This window comes from Neopsephotus bourkii, unplaced genomic scaffold (assembly GCF_033783945.1).
Source record: "Neopsephotus bourkii isolate Nb327-2 ecotype Australia unplaced genomic scaffold, CSIRO-AGI_Nbou_v1 NB_1634, whole genome shotgun sequence".
Classification (NCBI taxonomy): domain Eukaryota; kingdom Metazoa; phylum Chordata; class Aves; order Psittaciformes; family Psittacidae; genus Neopsephotus; species Neopsephotus bourkii.
This window is the reverse complement of record NW_026902109.1, coordinates 6,239,185-6,263,030: the sequence shown is the minus strand read 5'-3', so window position 1 is coordinate 6,263,030 and position 23,846 is coordinate 6,239,185. Positions and strand designations below refer to the sequence as shown.

The 23,846-nt window shown below is 43.4% G+C and overlaps 1 protein-coding gene across 3 annotated transcripts; it reads left to right on the top strand.

The window, feature by feature from the left end:
- The first annotated feature begins 1,495 nt into the window (after positions 1–1,495).
- Positions 1,496–16,790, top strand: NRBF2 (nuclear receptor binding factor 2). Of its 3 annotated transcripts, XM_061374037.1 has the most exons (4): positions 1,496–1,720; positions 12,465–12,549; positions 14,086–14,126; positions 15,249–16,790. In XM_061374037.1, exons 1-4 carry the CDS (start codon positions 1,667–1,669, stop codon positions 15,963–15,965), a joined length of 897 nt encoding a protein of 298 aa, XP_061230021.1. In that variant the 5' UTR covers positions 1,496–1,666; the 3' UTR covers positions 15,966–16,790. The 3 variants fall into 3 exon arrangements, with proteins under 3 accessions (XP_061230021.1, XP_061230022.1, XP_061230023.1); XM_061374038.1 differs by lacking the exon at positions 14,086–14,126 and having other exon boundaries at positions 1,669–1,720; XM_061374039.1 differs by lacking the exons at positions 1,496–1,720; positions 12,465–12,549 and adding an exon at positions 12,581–13,946.
- Positions 16,791–23,846: the final 7,056 nt, after the last annotated feature.

The following is a 23,846-nucleotide window of genomic DNA, read 5'->3' as shown; positions in this document are numbered from 1 at the left end:
ACAATTAAATATTATCATATGTCTGAGTGTAACTACTGGCAGGGAAGCACCAAGTAGCTTTTCTTCTTCTCCCTGGCTTACCTGTACCTTCAATGACTGATACAGGACATCTTCATCTATCTACTATTCAATCAGCAGGCTCTAGATCAAAACTTCTCTGGACTATATAGGATCTGACATAGTAATACATAATTAAACCAAGTGATAAATTCTTGCAAACGAAAACAGGAACTAGCATAGTGTCTTTTGGAAGCTCCTTGCCTGAAGAGATTATCTTGTCTAACCACATATGTTGGAAAGAGAACGCCCCCCAGCACTCCTGTGTTGCAAAGCTAGTCCCCATAGCACAGGGATAGCCAACAGCTACAGCAAGTCAGGCCACACAGACTCCCTCAGAGACCCACAGACGCCACTCATGTCTGAGGATCAAATCTACAAAGGGTACAAAAGGAATCCTGGAGTTTGTTTACTTGTTGCTAGTTAGCTTTTTTATTTCTTGTTTTCTAGGTGCCTCATCTTCCCCTCCCCCTTCTCTCTTCCTTTTTTTAATTGCCTTTGTTTTCCTTTCAGTCTATAGCTGCCATGCTCCTATGAACTAATGCCATCCTTAGTTCCACCTAAGAAAGTTCTACACTAACCCCTTTATGGCCGTTTTCTTCTCTATAGTCTTTATAAGACACACTGTCATATGGATGAGGATGATCATGACACTCAGGAAGTTAGCCCTTCTTGGCTGATCTTTCTCAAGAAAGTTTATTTTGAATAATTAATACTGCTATATTGTTAGCACATACATGGCGATTTTGGTACCACTGTATTATCTGTTCCCATATACTGTGCACGGTTCCTGCAGTGAAGAGCCACGAAGGGCAATAGCCGTTTCTTCTCCACCTCATGGAGAGAGCTGAGCTGGTCACCCTCCCGACTAGCTTTATGCCCAGGGCTTAAGTTAAATGCCCGGATGTCATTACCTCTGCCCTGGGGTAACGCGCCCCAGGGCAGCACTGAGCTCTCCCGTTTGGTTTCGCGTCATTGCGATGGAAGGGCGCTCCTCGCTGCCACTAATGTCTGTGGCTGCCTTGCCTGACCTCTGATACCAGCACTGGCCTGGCTCCCCTGCCGTGATGGGTACTTCCACCGACACGCCTCATGACCGTGCCGGCTGCTTTTTTCCTCACAGAACTCCCCGCACCTACAGGCCGAAGACCCTGTACCTCGCGCAGCAATAAATAAAAGGGGAGGAAAAAAAGGGGGGGAAATCACGGATGCGTGCGGCGGGCTCTGGCCCCCGGGTTGCGGCCGGGCCGGGCCGCGTGCTCTTCCTCTCAGCCTTTAGGAGGCCGCTCACCCGGTGCCTCACACCGAGACCCCGCCACCACCTCCCCTCTGGGCACCGGGAGCACCGCCGGCGGCGCGCACCCTCCTGCCGACCGGCGGCCGTTGGAGGGGCGGGGCGAGGAGCGGCGCCTGTTGCCCTGGCAACACTGCTCTAATCTCGCGCGACTCGGAGGGTCTCGCGAGTCACCGCCCGGTGCGGGCCGGGCGGAAGCGGCCGCCGTGTTTACAACCCGCCGGGGCGGGGACGCGGGAGCAGCGGCGCTGGTAGCCGGACCGGGCGGTGGGGGCCGGCGGCACCGGGAGCGGCGAGCAGGCCGCCTCAGCGCCCATGTGCCCGCAGCCCCCGCCGTCCATGGAAGTGATGGAGGGACCCCTCAACCTGGTGAGCGCGCGGGGGCGGGGGGAGGGCTACCTGTCAGCCGGTCCTGCTGCCGCTCCCGGGCCTGGGGCGAAGGCCAGGGGCCGCGCCGGGCAGAGGGTTACACCCCTGACCTCCCACCGCTAGGTAACCGAGCGGAGAAGCGCGACTTGAGCAGTAAATAGGGTTCTCCCTGCCCCCCTCCACTTCCCGCAGCACCTGTTCAGGGCTTGTGCCAGGCCCTGCCACAGCGGCACCGGGCCCTGGCCTGTCCGGAGGCGAGTGGGGACGAGCGGTTGTCCCGGACTTGAGGCGGTTTCGGGGATCGGCGGGGCGCTGGGCTCGCCGCAGTCCTGTCCGGTGGCTGAAAGGCGGGGAGAAGCGACAGCCAGGCCGCGGAGCGCTGGACGGTGCTTCTGTGGGGCCCGCGGCTGGGGCCTGGCCGCTGCGTGCCCAGAAAAACATGGGCACCGCGGGAGAGGAGGCAGCGCAGGGTGCGTGTAGCGGCATGTTTGGATCGGAGGGGGTGCGGGGAGTCTGTGTTAAGTCTGGGCCAAGTTGCAAGCACAAAGGACAAGGGAAGTTCTGGAAGGAAATGTTTAGGTGACACAGGTCATATCTATGTGAGCTTAAAAAATTTTAGAGACTCCCAAGGCCCACTGCTGACTAGATGCCTATTAATTTCAGAAGATGAAATGTTTTAAAGCCTTAAAGCTGCAATTACTCTGCTTAAACGAAATCGCTAAGGAGCTTCAACTGAAACACAGATATCTGAAAAATACATATTCACAGATTTTAAAGCAGCCTAAATTAGTAGGTTTCTGCCAAATAAAGATCTAGGATAGAAAACAATTAATTCTCTGCTGCCTTAGGGGTTTTATTAAAGCAGTATCTTGACTATGCCTCAGATGTGGTGACACACAGAGCATTCCCTTAAAAAACTAGTTTTGGTCCAGCAGTCCAATTAATCAGGAGCAGCACACCAGGAATACAGCTGCCATGCTTCCAGGAATTAGCTTAGTCCAGAAAGTGTTTAGCCATTGTCATGCGAATCTCAGAGACTTGTGTCAGTTTTTAATCAAAGCTTGTTTGCTCCAGCCCTGACAAATTTTTACATGCTTCATACAGAGTCAGGTGTTTCTGGATTGTACTCTTCAGTTTCAGAAAGGCTTGTAAATTTGACATTGTAGAGCACCCATGAAATTAGGCCTGAAAGTGTAGCAGGAAGATTGTCTATTCTGAACTGATAGTGCAGAACCACTCTGGGTATGCTGTATTGTAAAAGTGTTTTTAAAAGTGTATCTAGTGCATGAGCTTCTAAGGAGAAGATGGTAACTGAATTCTCTAGTCAGTGGCTGAAAGTAGTAACTTTGTGGCAGTATAGTTATCACCAGTTAGTAATGCTTCCTCCTGAGACCACTTACTAACAAGTATAGGAATGACAAGACTGACTGGTTGATGATCCTCTGACCATCATAGGAGTGTGCAGTTACTCCACCAGTCTAGCACCAGGCTTAGAATAAGATCAAGACACTTCTGCATAATGGATAATACAGGAAAAAAGTTGCTAGTTGCTTTATAATACGTTGATACAGAAAATTATGGAGTTGGCTGTGCATACATTCCTACTGCCTTTTAAGGAGTATTGTGAAATACAGAAAACTTTCCTTGAAACTGATGCACAATATAGTCATGAATCATCTTATATAGAAAAATGACCTGTCTTTTCAGGTTGTGTGAAAATCGTGACAGTTCTTCATGAACAAGAGCTTGAATGGGTACAGTACTGTAGTTAGAACATGCCTACATTTTTACAAGGACATGAACAAAAGTAACTAGAGTTTTACAAAACTCTCCTATTCACAGCCCCTCTCTGCAGCCGAGTTTCAGATTTGCAACAGCATTCAGGGAAGGTGCCAAGCTCCAATGTAAGAATGTTCATATGAGTTTTTAATACTATCCAGTGTCATGCATTTCGTGTACTTCTCCTGTAAATCTTTTCTGTTGACCTAAGTGTAGTTCTTGTGGATTGGAAGAGCACAACCTTTTTCCAGAAATGCCAAACCATTATTCTGATGAGGGGGAAAAAAACAACCAACCAACCCCCTAAACTACAAAGTGGTTTTGAGTACACTAATCATTGGGCTGATTTATCTGCTATTGGTGACTTAAGTACAAGACCTTTTCCTCCTTTTAGTATATCATGGCTTGTTAACTTTTGTGAAATTGATTTTTTTTATTTTTTTTTTTTAGTTATGGTGTTTTATTAGGATTTGCTAGAGTTCTTTGATGCTGCTTTGTCCTGTGAAAGTTGTTCATTAGTTGTGTATTTGGGCATCTAGTCTTACTTACTGGAAAGCACAAATACTGTCCTAAATTTCTGGGAAGCTAATATGACAAAAAAAAAAAAGACCAGAAAAACAATTCTGTAGCAGTTTTGCAGTATCGTGATGTCTCCGTTTCTCTGTCAACATGTATCACACCAGCTGCACTTAATGACTTGTACTGGTGGCTTTCAGTTTCAGTTGTTTCTCATATATTTGACTATTTGCTTAGCCTCCCTAATTACAGGTGGCATGCTGTACCTTGCTATATTCTGTTGATTTCCATTGCATTCTTTTTCTATGTTCTGAAAGAGCTGTTTCCAGCAAAATAATATTGTATCTTTGTGCATCTGGGTCTTAATTAATGCCTTTATCTGTGATATTTTTTTTCTTAAGCTTAGTTACATTTTGCTTTCCCTAATCCACTGATTTACTTATGTAGATAGCACTGGACAAATACTGATTTGCTTTCCAGATCTCTTTAAAAATAATAATAATCTATAACTACAGTGGATTTTGTTTACTGGAAGTTTAAATCATTAAGCTTCAGGTCTAACGACTTCAGTGAGAACATCTTTTTTTTTAGAATTTGGGCTTCAGTTTGTGTTGGGGTTTTTTGTTTGGTTTCTTTTTTTGTTTGTTTTGTTTGTGGGGTTTTTTGGGTTTGTTTCATTTTGTTTTGGGTTTGGGATTTTTTTTCTCCCCTTTTAAGTTATTATAATCATGCTGAGTCTTAACCCATCTTTCCTTCTTTTAACCTTTCTAGGACTTATGCTAGAGTACTAGATGCTGATTTTGATAAATTGAAACAACTTTTCCAAAATCTGTTGCCATGGGCTGAGTTGTTAGAGCCATGGGAAAGTGTTTTGGGGCAGCTCTGATACCTGAGCATTTATTCTGTCTCTTCTTTTTGCCCTTTTTCTTCTTTCCTTTTCCCCCTTTAGGCTACTATATGCTTTGCAGATGAGAAACATCATCTAATCCTGAAGGAATGGTTTAAGGCCCTGATCCTTATACTTTCACTAATAAGGAAACCAGTTCATCAACCTTACAAATAAAAATATTTAGGTTGTGCTGTGGAACTTAAAACAGGTATGGACTAAGTGCAGTGCCTTCACCTGCAGCAACCATATAGTGGATATCTAGTCCAGATGCACAATTGTTTCACATAGTCCAGTGCCATAAACTGCAATATCTCAGCATGTTAACAGATTAAAATTTATTCTGCAAAAACATGGAGGTAAATTTCATAAGTCTTAGGTATAGGAGCAAAAGGTGTAAGTTAAGAAGCACAACAGTACACTGCTGACCATCAGAATTTTAGAAGTAACACAGTAAAAATATGAGGCAAATGGTATCAATCTCAAGAGACTAGAAAGGAAACTTGCTTGATGAACAGAGTCTGATATGCAGGACTTTGTAACTGCAGATTTTGCTTTAATACCTTGGTATCTTTCTATAGAATATTTGCTAAGGAGCTGTACCACCTCTATGTTTTATTCTTCCTATAAAGTAATGGCACTTTGTATGGTTTATAATAAAATGCAGTCCAAAATCTGGTAAATATATATTGCCTACAAGGTTATTGAACTGTAAGGGAAACAGCTTGAAGAGCTGTTTTGGTGAAAAACAGAAAGCACGGCCCAGTGGCTGGAGTGAGAATAACACAACAAAATACATATTGCAAGAATCTCATATAGTGGAAGCTTTTAAAATTAATACTCTTAAGACATTGGTAGCAGCCATTCCAGTGCAAGCCAATCAGCGGTCTGTTTTATGAAAGAGTTTAAAAGTTAGGTGAATGCTACATCCACATGAGGACAAGATAACAAGCAGAATAAATATGTAATATGGGAGAGGAGGAAGAGATGATAGAATCTATGTGAGTTTACTAGACACTGAAGGATTTAATACATGGGCCAGTGTGTTTAAGACTTATTGTCAGCCTGCACCTCTGTTATGTTGATTCAAAACCAGGAATATTATGTTAGTCTACAGAAACATCCACTCAATCCAGTTTGTTTTCTTCAAGATTATTTTTTTTTTTTTATAAAGCTTAACCTGAAAGCTGTTCTACGTGTTTTTCCAACATAAAATGGAAAAAAAGAGAGGAAGATGCACTCAATTCTGAACTCAAACTAAAGAAAATAAAAGTGCAGGTAGTGAGAATGGAAGTATGATTATATAGACATGCCTAACACAAAGTCTGGTTTTACCACAGTAGTGGAAGCCTTGTCTTGGTTTTCCCGGTAACAACATCATCATGAGCTATATGGGACCATTCATGTCAGCTAAGGGAAATATAAGCTGTGAACCCACAGAGGCAGCAGCATACCTGCTGAGTAAAGTGACTGGAGGTGCTGAGGTGATGCGTCAAATACTCAGTTGAACAACCAGATGAGTTACATCCTCTTTGGAAAAGCTTTACAATGTTGTATTCGGTCATATAACTACTACTGAAGCACAACACAAAACTATTCCATGTTGCACATATAACAGCTTACAATAGCTCCTAATCAGTAACATAATTAGCTAAGCTCTGGGTGGTTGACAGAAGCATTATCTCCTCACTGGTATCTGTGCTGTTTGGGTACCTACCAGCAGTGCCTTTCTGCTGCGTCACACTGGCATCACGTGCATATTGTCAAACCGTGCAGTTCAGCTCTGAGTAAGCGTGCCTAACAATTTAAAGACCCAGCTGAAACCTTGACTGAAGCCTTTCTGCCCCACTTGTTTGAAATTGTTGCTCCTGGAATAGGTTGTTTACTAGACCATTTGATGTGATGATTCAATTGTCCCTACTGAGGTGTAGCTCAGTTGCTGGAACAGCTTGAGCCATATGGTTTAGGGCTACATATAGGAGCTGAGATAGTAAACAAAAACAATCAGGGCAGTGGAACTGTTCTCATTTAGCTTGTAACTTCCATTTAGCAAGACTTGTATAATACCAGCCACAGCACTGTATAGGGGGACAAGAAAAGCATTACCAAAGCAGCTGAGAACTATAGGTATACAAAATGGCTCTGGCAAGCAAGTTGAAGTATTTGGTGTTTTTATCATACTAAATGGATGAAAAGGAAGAGAATGAGGTTGACTTGACTATGCAATAGGTAAAAGGATACCACACCTTAAAGAAGTTGCAGGTGATCAGGGAAAGAGCTGCAGCTATGCCTGTATAAGGTTTTGAAGACTCCACCTAACCTGAGCAGGGTGAATGCGAATTGGTTTCATATCAGATCTCTTAATTGCATTTGCATGGTAAAGAACTCAGACTAACCATTTTATTTTAAATTTGGAGTAGGTTAGGAACACACGCATAGTCAGAGCTAGTCAGTGAATTAATACTGACTGGCTAAACAACTGGTTGCTTGTCTGCCCATACATGTAAATTCTGTTACTGTTGCTTACAAGAGAGTTGAACTTCAGCATCTCTACAGTTCAATACAAAGTGAGGAATCTCTTAATACTGAGAATACATGCTCGTGAGAGTTTCACATACTTGTTTTGCTTTATAGTCACACTAACCTGTAATTTACAGTTGAGTCATTATTCTGTCAAGCTTTCAAAGACAAAAAATTGAGCTAACATGTGGCTAGTGGTCTTGGTTGAGCAGCCACAACAGGTTCTACCATTTTTTGTTTCTCCTTCAGTCAACTGTCTTTCTCTACAGAATACAAAGAGTATTTTTTAAGGGGGGCTTGCTTCTGTTGATAAAACTATACATTACCATTTCTTTAGGCTTAGTGGCAAATATATTCCTATTATTTAGCATAAGTAACAGTACAACTCTTTATTATTTATGCTTTTACTGTAACTGCCTGTAAAGACACTGTTTTCTATAGTCACACAGAGTTTTATTCATTATTGCACTTATTTAAAAATTATGGCCAAGTTTATCAGTTGTATTCTCTCCTAATCCAATTTTTCAATACATATGTAGACATGCATGCAAACCTTTCTAAGCTCACTATTTCCTACTGAGAATGGGCTTGGAAAGTTTTCTGTAGGTATAGCAGTGACAGAATGGTTATGGGGTGGGGGGAACAATGGTCCACCACCTTATCCTACCCTTTGTGGCCTGTTGCTGTAAATATCTGTGAGGAATATACTTACAACTCTGTTGTACACTATGGAACTAATGCACTGTGCACTTTCTTCAGAATACATTCTTAGGAAGACAGCCCTGTATCCTTAAGGAAATAAATCCCCAGATAGATCCCTCATCATTCAAAAAAATACCTTAATCTTTGCTTTCAGCATTAGCAGAGCATAGGTATTGATCTTTTCTGAGAAGGATAACTGGTATATACAGTCCATAGCATAAAATAGATGTTAGCAGCAAACAGTAGTTTCATTTAAAACATTTACAAACTGTTCTAGTGGGCAGAACTTCTCTGCAGTTAGCTTTCGTCAGGCCCCATCATGTAGCAGCTGGATTTTCCTGCCTTCATTTGTAACTTTTTTAGTCAGGCATTGTAATCTGTGCTTCATAATCATATTAAAATATATCACTTCCTAGAGAGTCTCTTGTGGTGAACAAGAAGGATGTAAGCTTAACATCTTGTGCAAAGCTTTGTCCAGTGAAGAGCTGTTCCCATTATGAGAACAAACTAAAACAGAACATACACAAGATTGTCTGGCTCAGCTACAGGAGGACTGTCGCATATTACTGGTCTTAAAAAAAAGGGTAGTAGGTGTACCCTATTTGAAAGTGAGTAGTACTACATTTACCTTATCGGGATTGAGTGTGCTTTTTCCTGTTGCTCCCCTTTCTATAATAGCTAGCTATCAACTGGAATCAGGGGAAAAGCAGCAGCTACTTTTTTTTTCAGTCCCCCAACCTAAGGTAGGATCCTTTAAGTTGTAATGGCACACTACCTCTAGAAAAAAAAGCCTAGCATTTTTATTATTGAGTTTGAGGGAGTGGTAAGAGATCTGGTAAGTAGGCCTTACAGCTTCATTTCTCATGGCTTGCAGTGACATCACTGTCTAGTTTATATTGGAAAAAGAAGAAGTTGAGTGTTAATTTTTGGTCTGCTAAAGAAAGCTCCAGGCAAAGAGGAGACCTGCTTTGCTATTTTAGAGGATAGCTTGATTCTGTTGCTCAGAGATTACACAGGCAATGATTTGGACTAGTTAGGTGAAAAAACCAAACAGGACCACTTATCTGTAATGGAGGTACAAACTTAAAGGTGCAGGTGTCATCCTTTAACATCTCGGCTACAGTTGGAAAGTTTGAGGAAAGCTCTCTAGCTTACCTGTTTTCTGTAGTTGATCCAGAGTGGTTCAGATAAGGCATGCACAAATTCCTTATGAACCAAATACATTGGAGCAAGCTGGGGAAGCTTTTTAGCTTGGTCATGCCTCACTCACATCTGCTGCCTCTTGCTAGAGTCAAATTGTTATACCTGTCCATTTGCCTACTGGGAATTCCTGCTCATCTGGACTGGGAGGGACATCTGGAAGTAATTGTTGACCTGCTTCCCCCCCTTCAATTCCAGAGCTTGTTAATAAATTATAATTATTCTTACACCACATCCTACATTTATTTTCAGCACTGCAACTAGAAGAGCAAAGAGAAATCAGATATATAAACCCACTGCAGTTATGCAGCAGCTGTTTCTGTCATCATCACAGCAGCAGGACCAAAGTCAAAGCAGCCCTGATTGAATCTGTTGGGAACTAGCACAGCAGGTCCAGAATTGTTGGTGTAAACACCTTCCTCTAGCATGACATCAGACCAGGGATAAACTTGACAGCCATTTTTTTCACTTTATGATATAGGACCAATTCTTCCATTGCCAATTTTATAATGTGATGCAGGCCACTCTGAATTCAAAATAGATTTACTAACAATGGTTGGATGCTGTGTTGCTAGGTGTAACTGAGCACTAAACCAGCACACTAGACAAGATGTAGAAGCTTATCCATGATACATGGCTATTAAGCACCCAATTACTTCTGTTGCAGCTTCATCACTTGCTGCTAGGAAACAGTACCACTAATTTCTTCAAAATGCTGGTGATGAATAATCTACCATGAAAATTGCAGAAATTCCTTGGTCCCTGCACAATTAACTAACTGGAACAAACACAGGGTAGAATAAATGAGCAAATATTTCCTTGGCTGGCAGGAAGACATACAAAATGAGGAATTCCTCCTCCATGACTTAGTGCAAAACACCTTTCTCACTCACAAACTGCTCTCTCACACCGGCTGTCCTGAAACTGATTTTTCTCAGCTGTGGTTCCTGTTGTTTCCACTGAGGAGGTCTGTTGCTCTGGATCAGAATAAGATGGCTTAACATTTATATATTTTGATGTAACAGCAAGAAAGGCATTTTGATCCTGTAAACAGAGGATCCTAGCTTTTTGTTTTGTTATCAACTCTGGACTGTTGTTTTCATAACTTTATTCAGTCTAGCCCAACTTCTTCAGACTCCCTTCAGCTTCACTGGGAGTTAACTGAGAATGGAAATAATCTAATTGCTCAATCAAGTAGCAACTGACTGTCCTCAAATGTTCTGCATGTGCTTAAGTTATTTGAGTAAGATCATGCTCCAGGAGTTTACAACATATGAAAATAACCTTTGAAAACAATTAGACTCAAATTCTTCTATGCAGAAACTAATAAATGGAACCAGGCCCCTGGCTTGTTGACTTGCTTCGTTAGCTCTTCTGTTTCTAGCTACCCTGTTGCCTCCTCTCTTGTTTTTCAGACCTGCCCATGCAGTTTGCAGAAGTAGCTGTATCAGTACTAATTTACCTAAAAATTGTTTTGCAAGGAGGTAGCTCAGGTGTTTTTATGTCTGTGACATAGCTAATTTGTGACTGGATGAGCTGCCAGGAATAACCAAGGAGATGGCTCTATATGAGCTGATACTGTTGGTTCATTCCTGTGGGAAAGAAGTGTATCTTTCTGGCATATGTCAATTGTAGGAGTCCATAGAAAAAGGCCATAAAATAGATGGTTTTCCAATAGAAAAACACTTCCTCTTCTGAGGCTATTAAGACTCAGAGCAGAAGCAGCAGCGAATGATGACAGTGCTCTGAGGTAAAGAAGAAGAATATAACCAGAATATTTGTTGTGAAGAATCAAGGAGTCATGGGGTATTTTTAATAACACTTCATATTAGCATGTGAAGTGAGTTTTGGAAAAGCCAAGGGTCTAAATGCAATGATATAACTGCTAGAGATTGCTTGAGAACAGTTGTTCTGGCGTCTTTGGAGATGGAAAAATGCGCTTATTTTTATATTGATCCTAGAACATGTGTAACGTGAATTGGTGACTTATATTCACCAAACATCTGAAGTCTGGTATGTTTTTGGGTGAAGAGGGGGAACAGAATTTGTATGGGTCAGAGACGGAATTACAGAGGCAGGTATGGGTCAGAGACAGAATTACAGAGGCATGTTTCAGGCTTTCAGCTCTGTTTCCCCTACAGGTTCCGTCAGTATGGACTTGGTAAAGGCTTTATTGGGAAACAGTAATTTTAACGGAACAGGCAAGCATTTCCTTCAGATTCAGAAGTGGCTTGTGTTGTTTCACAGGGTCAGTGCCCGGTACCTGATGTCTGTTTACTTCAAAGTGAATATGTAGTAAAACACTCATGAATACTCTGTTACTGACAGTCTTGCCTGTTAGTGATTGTAGCCTTTTGTATTACACAGCTTGTGTTGGAGGAAGTACCATAAAATTCATATATTTTCGTAATGACAAAAACACTCGGCTTTCATGACTGTTGCAGTGCAGGTTAAGCAGTGTTGTTTCTCAGTGAACATATGCAAATACTTGCATTAGTCATTTGCTTTCAGCAGTATCTGTAGCCTCCGTAGTGGTTTACAAATGTAAGTATAGACTTAACTGTTGTACCACAACAGCATAACTTTGATATCTTTAAGCATAGCTGTGCTGCTTCCATTAAACGGTGTAAGCTGCAAACAAAAAAAAACAAAGATCTTTTGCAGTTTCTTTAACCAGCAGGTAGAGTCTCTTGGACACAGGGCAGCAGAAAATGTCAAACCAGCTGTAAGCTATAACATATGTCAAATATATGGCATTCTGACAGATAAATTGGTTCTAAATACTTACAGCTTCTCATAACTTCTTGTGGCTTACTGGTCTTTTTACATGACTACAGTAAATTCCTGCCTACAAAGAAGAACATGTACTTGCTGAGGAGCAGCTTAAAAAGGGTTTTGTTGTGTACACACCATCTTTGCTGCATTAACAAACTTCAGTTGTTACCTGTGCAGTACAGATTTTTGTAAGGCAGTATTAAAGGAGAAATCAAATTATAAAGCTTGGAAGGGAATGGGAGATCTGAGCCTAAAAGCCTGAGAAATGGGATCAGTATATTTTTCTTAGATGTACTGATTATTTTTTAAAACGGGTATAACTATTTGTCAAGTAACTCATTGGTGTAATGCTCTTTTTATTTTAAGGCTCACCAGCAGAGCAGAAAAGCAGACCGTTTGTTAGCAGCAGGGAAATATGAAGAAGCCATTTCGTGTCACAAAAAAGCCGCTGGTGAGTAGGAATTTCTTACATGCCATATCTTAAAATCGGTTTCTATATTTGCATGCTTCCTGAAAGTAAAAGATCTAGTTACTTGCAGAATTTTTATTCTTAAAATGTTAATTTGGTTTTTAGTCCCCATCAAGCACCCTTTTGGAAACATTTTTCCTAATCTGAATGGCTAAAGTCACATGTTTCCAAAGTTATTTTGATTGGTGTGGATAAAAAACTGTGAAGGCAGTTCTTGACCGAAGATGAAGCCAACATGCAGTTGGGAGCCTGGTGTAAGCCAGCTTCACTTTACAGTCTGTATTTTCTTCACTGCTTTCATAGCCAAAGTCACCTGCTTTCTATGTTGATAAAGGAAATACTTAGACAAATGTTTGCTTGCAGAGTACTTACTTCCCTTTCCTAATGTCTGAATCAAGACAGCTAAGAAGAGGTGATGAGCTCAGCTTTCCCAGAACTTCAACAAAACAGCAAATTGCATTGCAGGCCTTGGCACTGTGATTGACAGCCTCTCCTAAGTGAGACTTTGTGCATTTACCTGTCCATTTAACTAGTCATGCTTAATTATTTGTGTTGGAGCCTGTCAGCTGTGTGACAGTGCAACTACTGCTTGGCAGAAGAAGAAAGAAGAGGTCTTAATTGGTGCAACAAGTAGGACATTTCCAGTGACAGCGCTTGTGTGGAGACAAAATAAGTGGCTGCTCCAAACATCGTAACCTAGATACCAGGCGTTCTCACTTTGCATTCATAAATACTAGAAAACGCCATAAAATGAGAAACTGATAGTTTCTTTAGTATTTATGAATAGTCAGAGCAATGAGGGATAGCACTTACATTCTAATATGCAGACTTATCTTGTTTCCTTCACTCCATATACCAAGACAAAACCCAGAAATGTGTTGAATATTTCTTGCTTTTCTTTATCTGATGACTCTGTGCCACTATTTTACATCCTTCTGTATTTGGTTAAGAATTCCTTATACTTTGTCATTTTCAGCACTAGCAAGGTAAGTGCTGCTCTGACTTTAAGCCAGCGCATTTTCTGGTTTGGAGAGGAAGCTGATGAAAGAAGTGGAGAGCTACAGACTATATACCTCTTTGTCAAAAGGCATGACTTCGTAATACTGGCTTGCCATGGGCAAGAGGATTTTACTTACCCCATTTTGTCTTTAAATGGTTGTATGTTAGAAGTCTGGTCCTTGGCTGTGTTTCTTCTCTTCAGGGGAAAGTTGTTGTTCTGGGACTTCTTGGAAATGGCTGCTGTCCTCCCCTGAAAAACGAATTGAAACAACCCAAGCTAACAGGATGCCATGGGAAGGGTGTGGTGCTTGTTAAATGATCTTACAGTAATTTTTTCAGACTTTTGAAAAACATCAGGTGTTTCCAGCCACTGTAACTTGGTAAATACTTTGCCTCTGGACTGCTGCTTTTGTGTGGGGATTCAGAATACTGAAGGTCTGAGGCCTTTTCTTAGCTTTTATAGAAATGTTCAGGTTTTGTAACCCTCTCCTAAGTGTTTATCAATTTTTTCTTCTGCAGCATACCTAACAGATGCTATGAAGCTGACCCAGTCAGAGCAGGTGAGACCAAAATGCAGCAGATGCCAGAATTCGCCATAGCCCTGCTGTATTCCTGTGTGTCATACGCCTCTTGGGCATTAGCCTCTACATAGTTGCCTGAACTTGTGTCAGCTGCACCAAGAGTTTTGGAAGTACAGTGATGCTAGCCTTCCTTGAGAGTTTTTCCAAGTTTATGTGGAGCAGGGATGAGAGAACTACTAACCCATCCACGGGTTCTCCAACAATGGTTTCTAGTTTGCAAGGCATCCTCAAGTAGGTGATAAAACTAGTTCCATATTTAACTTTTGCTGTGAGGTACTTAGGCTGTTCTGCTGAGGCACGAAGCTGAGCATCTCAGCTGCAGTCTGTAATTTTGGATTTATTCATCCTGACTTGGCGACCTCCAGAACAACAGGCCTGCACCTTTCGTTCTTGATTACACAAATCTATCTGTAAATTCAGCAGTGTTGTCTGCTTCGTACTTTCTTAGCAGCAGGCTTTTAGTTTAGCCAGTATTATCAAAGCAAATGACCCTTGAAGATCAGACACCTGTCTTTTATCCAAAAGATCATTATTGTAGAAAAATGGAAGCCTTTTACCCAGGTGGTTCCTGTGAGTTACTAACCACCATGCCACCCCCTTCATTAACTATGGCTGAATCATTTGGGACCATATCTGGCCTTGGAGCACTTTTCTGCTTAGTGTTGGGTGTTATTAATGTCTACACAGATACCACCACAGAAGCATACATATGCTTTGTATTATTTAACTAAAGCATGGCTGTGCACGCCAAGTGACTCCTTTCCTGATGTTGGTCATAGGTCAGTTAAACAACTAGTACCTTCTCTCAGAGATAATGTAGCCTGGTCAGTGACTTAAAAACAAAAAGACCGTATGTTAACTCCTTCACAATTCCAGTAGTGACTCTAAATTTGGGTGACACATCTGAATCTGTTGCGTAGTACAAGCAGCAAGCACTTCTAGTTGGATTTAATATCTGAAAAAACAAAAGCTCCTCCCCTCCCTTGGGCATGCTGTGATGCTGTATATATAAATATTTACATGTGTGTAACTTTATGTGTGTGAATGTTTGGGTGGCATTAGGGATCACCAATTAAATTGTTTAATCTTGTTCTTACTCAGGCTCAGCTGTCACTGGAATTACAAAGGGATAGTCACATGAAACAGTTACTGCTCATCCAGGAGAGGTGGAAAAGGGCAAAGAGGGAGGAAAAGCTGAAAGCCCAGCAGAATGCTGACAAGGAAATAGCTTCACACCTTCAGGCTTCTTATAAGCCATCTTCTGAAGACTCTGATGATCAAAATGTACTGGTTCCTGTTACTCAGAAATACAGTCCTTCCACAGAGAAACATCCACATGATATTCAGGGTGTCTTTGACAGGGACCCGGATACACTCTTGTTTCTGCTTCAGAAAAGAAAGGAGCCGGTGGAAGCATGTATTGGGAGCAAAGCTCCAAAAGACGACAAAACAATAATAGAAGAGCAGGCAACCAAAATTGCAGATTTGAAGCGGCACATAGAATTTCTTGCAGCTGAAAATGAGAGATTAAGGAGAGAGAATAAGCATTTAAAAGCAGAAAGAGCGAGACTCCAAAAATCTCCGGTAGACAAGGAGTTGGATGTAGATGCTGACTTTGTCGAGAAGTCAGAGTTGTGGGGTCTGCAGCAACACTCGGAAACTACTTCTTCAGCTGCAACTTGGCAGAAGTTTGCCACAACTGCTGGGAAGGCAAAGGACATTCCAATACCCAATCTCCCACCCCTGGACATCCCATCCCCTGAGCTCCCTTTGCTGGAGCTCTCCGAAGATATACTGAAAGGACTGATGAATAGTTAAAAACCAGGAAAAATACTCAATGTACTTACTCAAACTTAAGAAAAGGGAAAACCACCAGGACAGCTGTGCTAGCTGAGGGCAGAAACATCTAACACAATCCTGCTGTTGGAGGAAAGGCATTAAAGCAACTTTGTTACTGTGAAATACACATCATATCTGATCTACTTCATAAAAGTCAGCGGTACCATAATCGGTATAAGGTGGCAAGATCTTTAGTCTTTCTCCCATTGTTTCAAACCAAATGACTGCCTGGAGAATGTTTCAAGTAACAAAATCCTTCAGGGTTTTAAAGTATGCTATATGTAATAGTTATCTACAATGCCATAAATGATGGTGCAGAACCTAACTGTTATGGTTGCCGGTCGGCTGCCACATATTGAAAAAATGCTTTCTAGCATGAATTTAAACTGTGCATTTCATTATGCATAACTTTGCTAATTCAAGTACCGTGCAATTTATACACCTCCTAGATGGATTTATGTGCCACACTCTATACTCCTGACCATGTTAACCTGAAGCCAGGAGAGATGTTAATTTCCATTCTATGAAGGAACCAACTTATTAGTTCTGTTGACGAGTTTTTGGGGGGTTATCTGTTTACATAACTAATCAGGGTGCATTGAATCTAGGTATTGGTTTCTGTATAAAGTGACATTGTTTAAAAAAAGAAAAACATACTTAAGGAAAAATGCCCTTTTTGTTTTCAGCGATGCATGAATGGAAGTAATTCTAGCTGGCAGTATTTGATTGAAAAAGAAATTGTTTACAGCTTAACCTGATTCAAAAAGGATATGAAAATAAAAAACAAGGTGTTTTGACACTAAATGTGTGTTAAATCTCTACAAATGTTGCAAAGTATAAGTAACAAATTCAGGTTTTACACTAACAGTGTTAGTACACACCTACTGCTGAACTTCTGTGTTCATCATCCAGCAAATTCAGGAACGCGGGGATGAATTCAGAGGGCCTTGCCTATACATCACATGGCTTGGCCAATGCCTGGCTTCTAACACCTACAGAGAGCTGAAGTGGAGGAAGAAGCACTTGGGTTTGCTTGGGGACAGGCTCCCTGGAGCTGAATGAATGGTGCCCCGAGAGCTGTGCACTCCCACTTGGGGCTTTGGTTCCTGAGCCCTCCGCACAGTCAGCCCCTCTCAGCGTGGGTCAGCTCATGCCTGCCCCTAAGCTTCATTAGCCCTAACCGTGTGCTGGAGTGTTACCTGAACCCAGGCTTTCCCAAGTGGAGGCAGGGGGGCAATGTGTAGCGGAGGCATTAGTTAGCTTTAGCAGTTAATGAAATGGTTAATGAAAAGTGGTGAGTGTTGAAAACTAAACAATTTTAAGTTACTTTTGTGCTGTTACAAGGTAATCTTGCTTTCCAGGAGTACCTTTTTCTTCCAGAAGAGACTTGGAAATGCAGCATTTGCTCCCTAGTGCTGTGCAAATTCTCCCCTTACCTCTGTACAGCTGGTGTCGCCTATGCACGCTTGAAGGAGAGTAGGGACTGGAGGCTAGAAAAAGAGCTCTGGAAACAAAGGTAAGACCGGTTCATTAGAGGAGGTCCCTTGTGCTGGATTCTATGAGGAAACTAATTTTGCTGGGGGAAAAAAAAGTTGTATTTCAGTTGGAACAGTTCAGCACATGGCTCCACAGAACAGCTGTGATGAGGTGACCTGTTCCAGGTCAGCCCCAGCTCTTGCTGCTCCCACAAAAAGGCAAGATACCTTCTCCACTGTCACCTGCCTGGCTGGCTGTTGCAGGTAACAAGACAGCAGTTAGTGAATAGTGCTTGTGTTTTGCGTAAGTAAAGCAAAGAAAACGGTATGTGCTCACAAGAAGGAAATAAAATTATTTAAGCACCTATCTCATGTCACTGCCAAGGGCTGTAAGCTACAGGCAGACATTTCAGCTGTCTGCAAATAGCAACCAGAGAAGAATCCAATTTTTAGCCTGGCTACCTCTGCTGAAGGGCCAGGATTCTTTGGAGGGCAGGTAGGGGAATTGTAAGCTCTACCCGCTGTTTTTAAGACTGGACTATTATGTCATATATAGCTGCATACGCAGAACAGCAGGTCGCAGGGAAGCTGCTTCCCTGTAGGAAGACAGCCAAGCAGGGGCAAAACTCCACATGGCCACTTTTGAAAAACATTGTTAAAACTTTTCTCTTTCCTGCAACACAAATGTGTGTTTGTTCTTGCAGTCCGGCCTACTCAACACAGCTGCTGCTGAAACCCACCTCTAGGCAGTGTGGCTTAGCTCGAGAGTTCCAGTCCCATGAGTGAGGCAGAAGGGAGAATGGCTGAAACCTTCCCTTTGATAGGACAGGAGCACCTAGCTGCAGAGTAAGCCCTGCTGACATTACCTGAGGCCCCAAGAAGGCAAGGTGGAAAGCTGGCCATTTCCGTGTAATACTGAGTGTGTCCCAGAGCTGCAGCAGGTGACACCAGTAAAGAGTCTGACTACGACCTGGTCTACTGCACAGGTGCTGCTGCTGCTGCTGCCTTAGCACTGCCAGCCTCTTGCCTCCTTCCCTCCCATGCAGCAGCACAGTCATGAGGCCTGCAGAGAAAGGTGGGTGGGATCAGGTAGGGTCACCTCTTTCAGCAGCAACATCCTAGAGCTGAGAATTCATTGAATGATGGATAATCCTGAGTAACTTCCTGTTCCTTCCTGCCTCCAAGTGTTTTCCCTGAACATGTATAATAACTTAATTACATCTTTCAAATATCCATAAAAAGAAAAGATCCTTGGAGTGTTGCAGAACTGCTTTTACAGAAAACAACATTTGAGATAAGTTTGAAACAAAAAATACAAGATTAAAATTACTATCAGCAAGTGTCCCTGAGACTTCTGCAATCTGACCTGCACTAGATAGAGCAGATGGGGAAGAAGGAGCAAGGGATGCAGCATCCATCTCTGCATTCAATAAAGTTACTTTTCCTTATGAAGTTCCTTATATTCCAGGGGAAAAGCTAAGTGTATGAAATAAGAGGAAATATTTTAGTTTTTCACAGTAAGGAATTACAGTCTGAAGAATGAAAGGTTGTATAGAGAATCCTCGCCACTAGAGGACAAGTTTTATTGATGCATAGTGACAAACGTAAGGAAACGCTTCTCCAGCGTCTGTTAGAGGTTAATTTATGCCTTAACATTTTAGAACTGTTTTAAATTATTATCGCCATTCAGTTCGTGCGAGTTTTGGCCTCGGGAAATGATGGAGACGTCCGGTTTAACTCCCCTGCCTCCACCGCCTGCCTGTCTTACCTTCTCCCTCCCGTCGGCCAGGCCGAGGCCGGGGCCTGGGCCGGGCTCGGGCGCCACCTAGCGGAGCGGAGGCGCCGTGCGCGGCTCTTGCTGGAGCTGTAGGGCCCCGCTCCCCCGCCGTGCCACAGCGGCGGCCTGTCCTCGGGCCTCCTGGAGCCCCCGGGCAGTGAGCGCCCCGCCATTGCGTGCACCGTCCTGCGGCGAGTACCGCGGCAACGCAGCGGTGCGGTACCGGGCAACCGCAGTCGGCACGGGCGGGCAGCCTCAGCTGTGCTGGTTTGTACCCAACGGAACTCAAAGCGGCTGAGGTTAGTTCAAAGTGTCTCACCAAGGGCCAATTTTAAACATAGGCCCAGACACTCACTGCTATTCATAGAGTTCACTTTACCACAGCAGCCACGCTTGTCTTGAACACAGAAATACTATCCCTGTCAAATATAGCCAACATACGCTTGGCAAAAAGAGATCGTAATTACCCAGCCTCTGACTGTATCTCTGCAGAAGGAGAAACCAATGAAAGGCAACTGAGAAGCAATGCGGAGAGTCTCTTGAGAATAAAACCTGCAGACTGCACCACCCATTGCTGCTTACAATGGCAGCTAAAGCCAAAATACACAAGTGTTGGGGTTTGCGTTTTGGTTTCATATGAAGGGAAAAGGGGATCTTGTGACCTCGTCCCCTGAGAGCATTTCCATTTTCAGGAAGCCTGGCCCTGAACTCCTTCCTCGTGTCCTGGCAGCAGCAGCTCTTCAGCCATCTGCAATTCCTGTTGACCTGCTTCCAGTGGTGGGGGCTACACCTCACCCAGGCCACCCTTCCCAGCAGACACTGGGCCAGGTGACCTTTCAAGGCCCCTTCCGCACCCTGGGCTGTTCCATGCTCCCCCAAAAGCAGGCTCACTAGGAAAACAGGAGGAGAGCAAGTACAGCCACAACAGCTGACAAAACCCTCACTGAACTGGACTAAAAATACAGCAGAAAACAAAATCAACCAGTCCAACTGCCCAGAAGTAACCAGAGTGGTAGCATGGCTGCTACAAATCAAATACAGGCTGGGCACCATTTGCCAGACCTTTCTGCCTGGGTATGTGGCCCCTGGAGTTCAGCTGTACAAAGAGAGTCATTGCTCCCTCCAGACACAGAGCTACAGCCCTCATGTCCTTCATCTCCTTCTCTCCTGTGTTTGTTTTACCAGAAGTAACCTAAACTTATCCAGGCTTTGTGTCTTGTAATCATCAGAAGTGCTCCCTCAGGCTCATTTGCTGCAGGAGTTCAGGTATTATTGAGATCAAACAGCACAAAATCCTTAGAGCTGTGAAAATACAGGATTTCCTGCCTCAGAGCTACTAAACCCTGCAATTCCACTAAGGAAGCACAGAGCTAGGATAAAACCACATGCTCAGGGACTGGAAAAAAAAACAACAGGCATCTGTGTCAAGACTACATCATAGTGGTATGGTTGGAAGATACCAAAGTGTTCACTTTGAAACGTAACAGCAGAAATCCTTCAGTCTACCACTTAGCTTTAGAAAGGCCCGTGTTTAAAATGCAGTTGTTTGTGTGCAACACACCAGGTAAAACACGTCTTCAGTCTGCTGTGAGACAAGATTTTCCTACTTGCTATATATAGATCATCACTTCCTTTAACCTATGAGAACAAACACAAGATGTGCAGAGGTTGGTCTGGGTGCGCGGCTGAGGCTGCGGATCATTTGCTCCTTGGTCAGAGTTTCCTCAGCTGCCCTGCTGAGATGGAAAGAAAGGGACATGATGGTGGAGGCCCCATCAGAGGAGCCCCCACGCCACTGGCGTGCTCCCCTGCCCTCCTGGGGCACACATATCATGGGAACACAAAGGCGGGGAAAGGAAAGCAGCACTCGGGCTAACAAAGCACAAGTCAGGCAGTGGAAAACAGGAGCTTTGCAGAGGCAGAGCTGGGGGTTAGGAGCAGAGAGCACAGCAAAGCCTCTGTCAGGGAGTCTCCACTGGGAGAGGCAGCTTGTCCATTGCGGATGTGGGGAGAGCACAAACATCCTGCTCAGGAAAGCAGCAGAACAGGGTGATGGTGGCTGTGGAATGAGGAAGGGAGGAAAATTCCCAGTGATGGGCCTGGGGCAGGGAAGGCTGTCAGCTGTGAGAGGGCTCGACAGGATGTCACGGGAGAGAGTACAACAGAACTACCACCTACCGAAAAGGTCAGAGAGCATGAGAATGTAGAGCTGATCAGATGGGGTTCAGTTTACACACACAGATCTGAGCAACTTCTGTGAAGTTGGAAGAGTAAACAGATTTTTAAACCAGACTGTTATAAGCCCCTGCACCTCTGACCTGCGTAATGGGGACCACGGTTTCACTGCTGGCAGTTCCAGCAATCCAGGAACATGTGTTTCAGCTAAACCACCTACACCATCACACATCTGTGCTGAAATTCTCCAGGTCACAGCAGCCCCGCTTTATTCTGTGCCAATTACTTACTCTTTGTTAGTTACCTCTGCAGTTACAATAGGAAGAAAGTCGTTTACTGTGTGGCATTGCAGTGTATGGAGATGATGATGAGGTGGAAAGGGGCAAGGGAAGTGGTGGGGAAGGGCAGGGCTTGCAGTTTTGGTGCCTTTGAGAAGTGAGCTTTCAAAGAACGGACAAAACCAGATTCACGGACAGCACAGCAGATGAAGACAGCTTGGTCTCAATAGGGAGGTGGCAAAATACGATACTGTATGTCATATTCTTGTTCTAAGAGTTGACAGTGTTCCTGCACTTCAAGCAGCTTCAGCTGACCCCATCAAATCCTCTTGACTACAATAAACCAGTTGAGATTGTAGACCAGAAAAACTCCTAGTCTTTAGAAAAGAAAGATGGGAAAAAACATGTCCAGTAATGCCTCACAGGGCATGGAAATGGTTGAAGGAAAAACTAACCTGAAAACAAAACACCTTCCCACAACCTCCTCTTTAGTCTCAGTCTTCCTGATCTGATTTCCTGTAGTGGAGTGGGGAGCTCTGCTTCATTGTGATGAGCCAGAGGATACTGAGTAAGCTGAGTTTGCTACACTACATACTTAAAAACCCCTCTCTTAGTGGCACTTGGAGTAACTGCTCCCTTTTAACTCCTTGTGGGCTGCTAATGCCCGCAGCACGCAGTCTTTCAAAGTTGATGCAATAACCACTTTACAGCACTCCTCATCACACTCAGCTTGTGCCATGTTTTCCTTGTTCACTCACTTCTGGCTTCTTGCCCTCCTGCCAGTTACTGGGAAACACCATCACTGCGGCAGGAAGCTTATGAAACCACCCCATACAGAAGCACAGCAATTCCCAAAGCAGTCTGCATAACCCATCAGGTTTTGTTTCCATGTGCTGCAAATCCACCAGACATACCCAAGAACCACAACACTTTAAAACTGTTCATCTGGTGCAACTACCGTATTATTTACTATAAAATCTACTGGACAAATGGATAGTTAAAACTCTAGTGACTATGGACAAATTGTATTCATGCAGTTTGAACAAAATTCATCTTTGCTGGGAAAGCAGTGAAAGATTTACTTACCCCAGTGATACTGTAACAGTGAGCCACGCTGCCTGAGCCCATCAGTTTTGCTTCTCCAAAATGAGATGTTTTGTCTTAAAATCCCAGCAATCTCTCAGGCTTTTCTTCGGGAGCATTCAAGCTGCCTCACATTTCACCCACATGCTTTTGCAATTAACAACTCTGACATACACTTAAGGATTCATCAGCAAAGGTGGCAGGAAAAAGGTCACTAAGGAAGAACTCACACTTGGAAATCTAAATTATTCTCGCTCAGCAACTCCTTCAGCCACCACCTGAGAAGGGAAGAACCTCTTCAATCTCACTGGCAGATGCAGGGATTTCTCTTGGGTCTGCAAGTGCTGCAGGGTGATAGGTAGCTGCCTGTGCTCTACAGGAGCCACAGGGATGGTGCCAAAGCTCAATCCTGGAAGCAGTGCATGCTGCCTGCTCTGCAGTCACTAGCAGTGAAGTACCTGCATGCCTTTGAGAAGAGACAGAGCTTGGAGCCCCAGGTTTTGGCCAGGACAAGGCACTGCAATGTGATGCTCCCCCGGTGTACACCATGGGAAACCAATGCGTTCCCTTCAACTACAAAGATGCTCCAGCACAAGGAGGCAGCTGTGCTGACAGCCATGGCCTGGGCCCAAACAACTGCTCTTTGTGCAGAAGAACAAGGGGGGATACAACCATCTGTGGTGGGAATGCAAGTACAGCAGCCTCAAGAAATTTCACAGACGTTAAAAGCACCTCACCAGAACTCAGTTCAGGGGCAAAGAGACAGCACTTGACAAAAATTCACTCATTTACAAATCCTGAACTGTAAAACAAAGAAAGAAAAGGTACACGGCAACTGAAGCCCACTTGTCATTCAGCAAACACACACTGGCAGCTTTTGCATCGTCAGCCAATGTTCCAACCCTGTGCCACACACAGCCTAAAGGAAGACGCTGCGTGGAACCAGTTACAAAGTTGAGAATCAACTGCCAAGCACAGCAACATTAACCCCAAGTATTTATTTACAACTACAAATAAATTCCACGTTTTCAAATGAATAACAGAACTTCACATTTGGAACCAGCAATTGCTT

Bases quoted from the DNA above. Each gene is read 5' to 3' on its own strand.
- NRBF2 (XM_061374037.1), top strand. From the start codon at position 1,667: ATGTGCCCGCAGCCCCCGCCGTCCATGGAAGTGATGGAGGGACCCCTC. The intron at 1,721-12,464 runs GTGAGCGCGCGG...TTTTATTTTAAG, and splicing joins TGGAGGGACCCCTCAACCTG to GCTCACCAGCAGAGCAGAAA. The intron at 14,127-15,248 runs GTGAGACCAAAA...GTTCTTACTCAG, and splicing joins AGCTGACCCAGTCAGAGCAG to GCTCAGCTGTCACTGGAATT.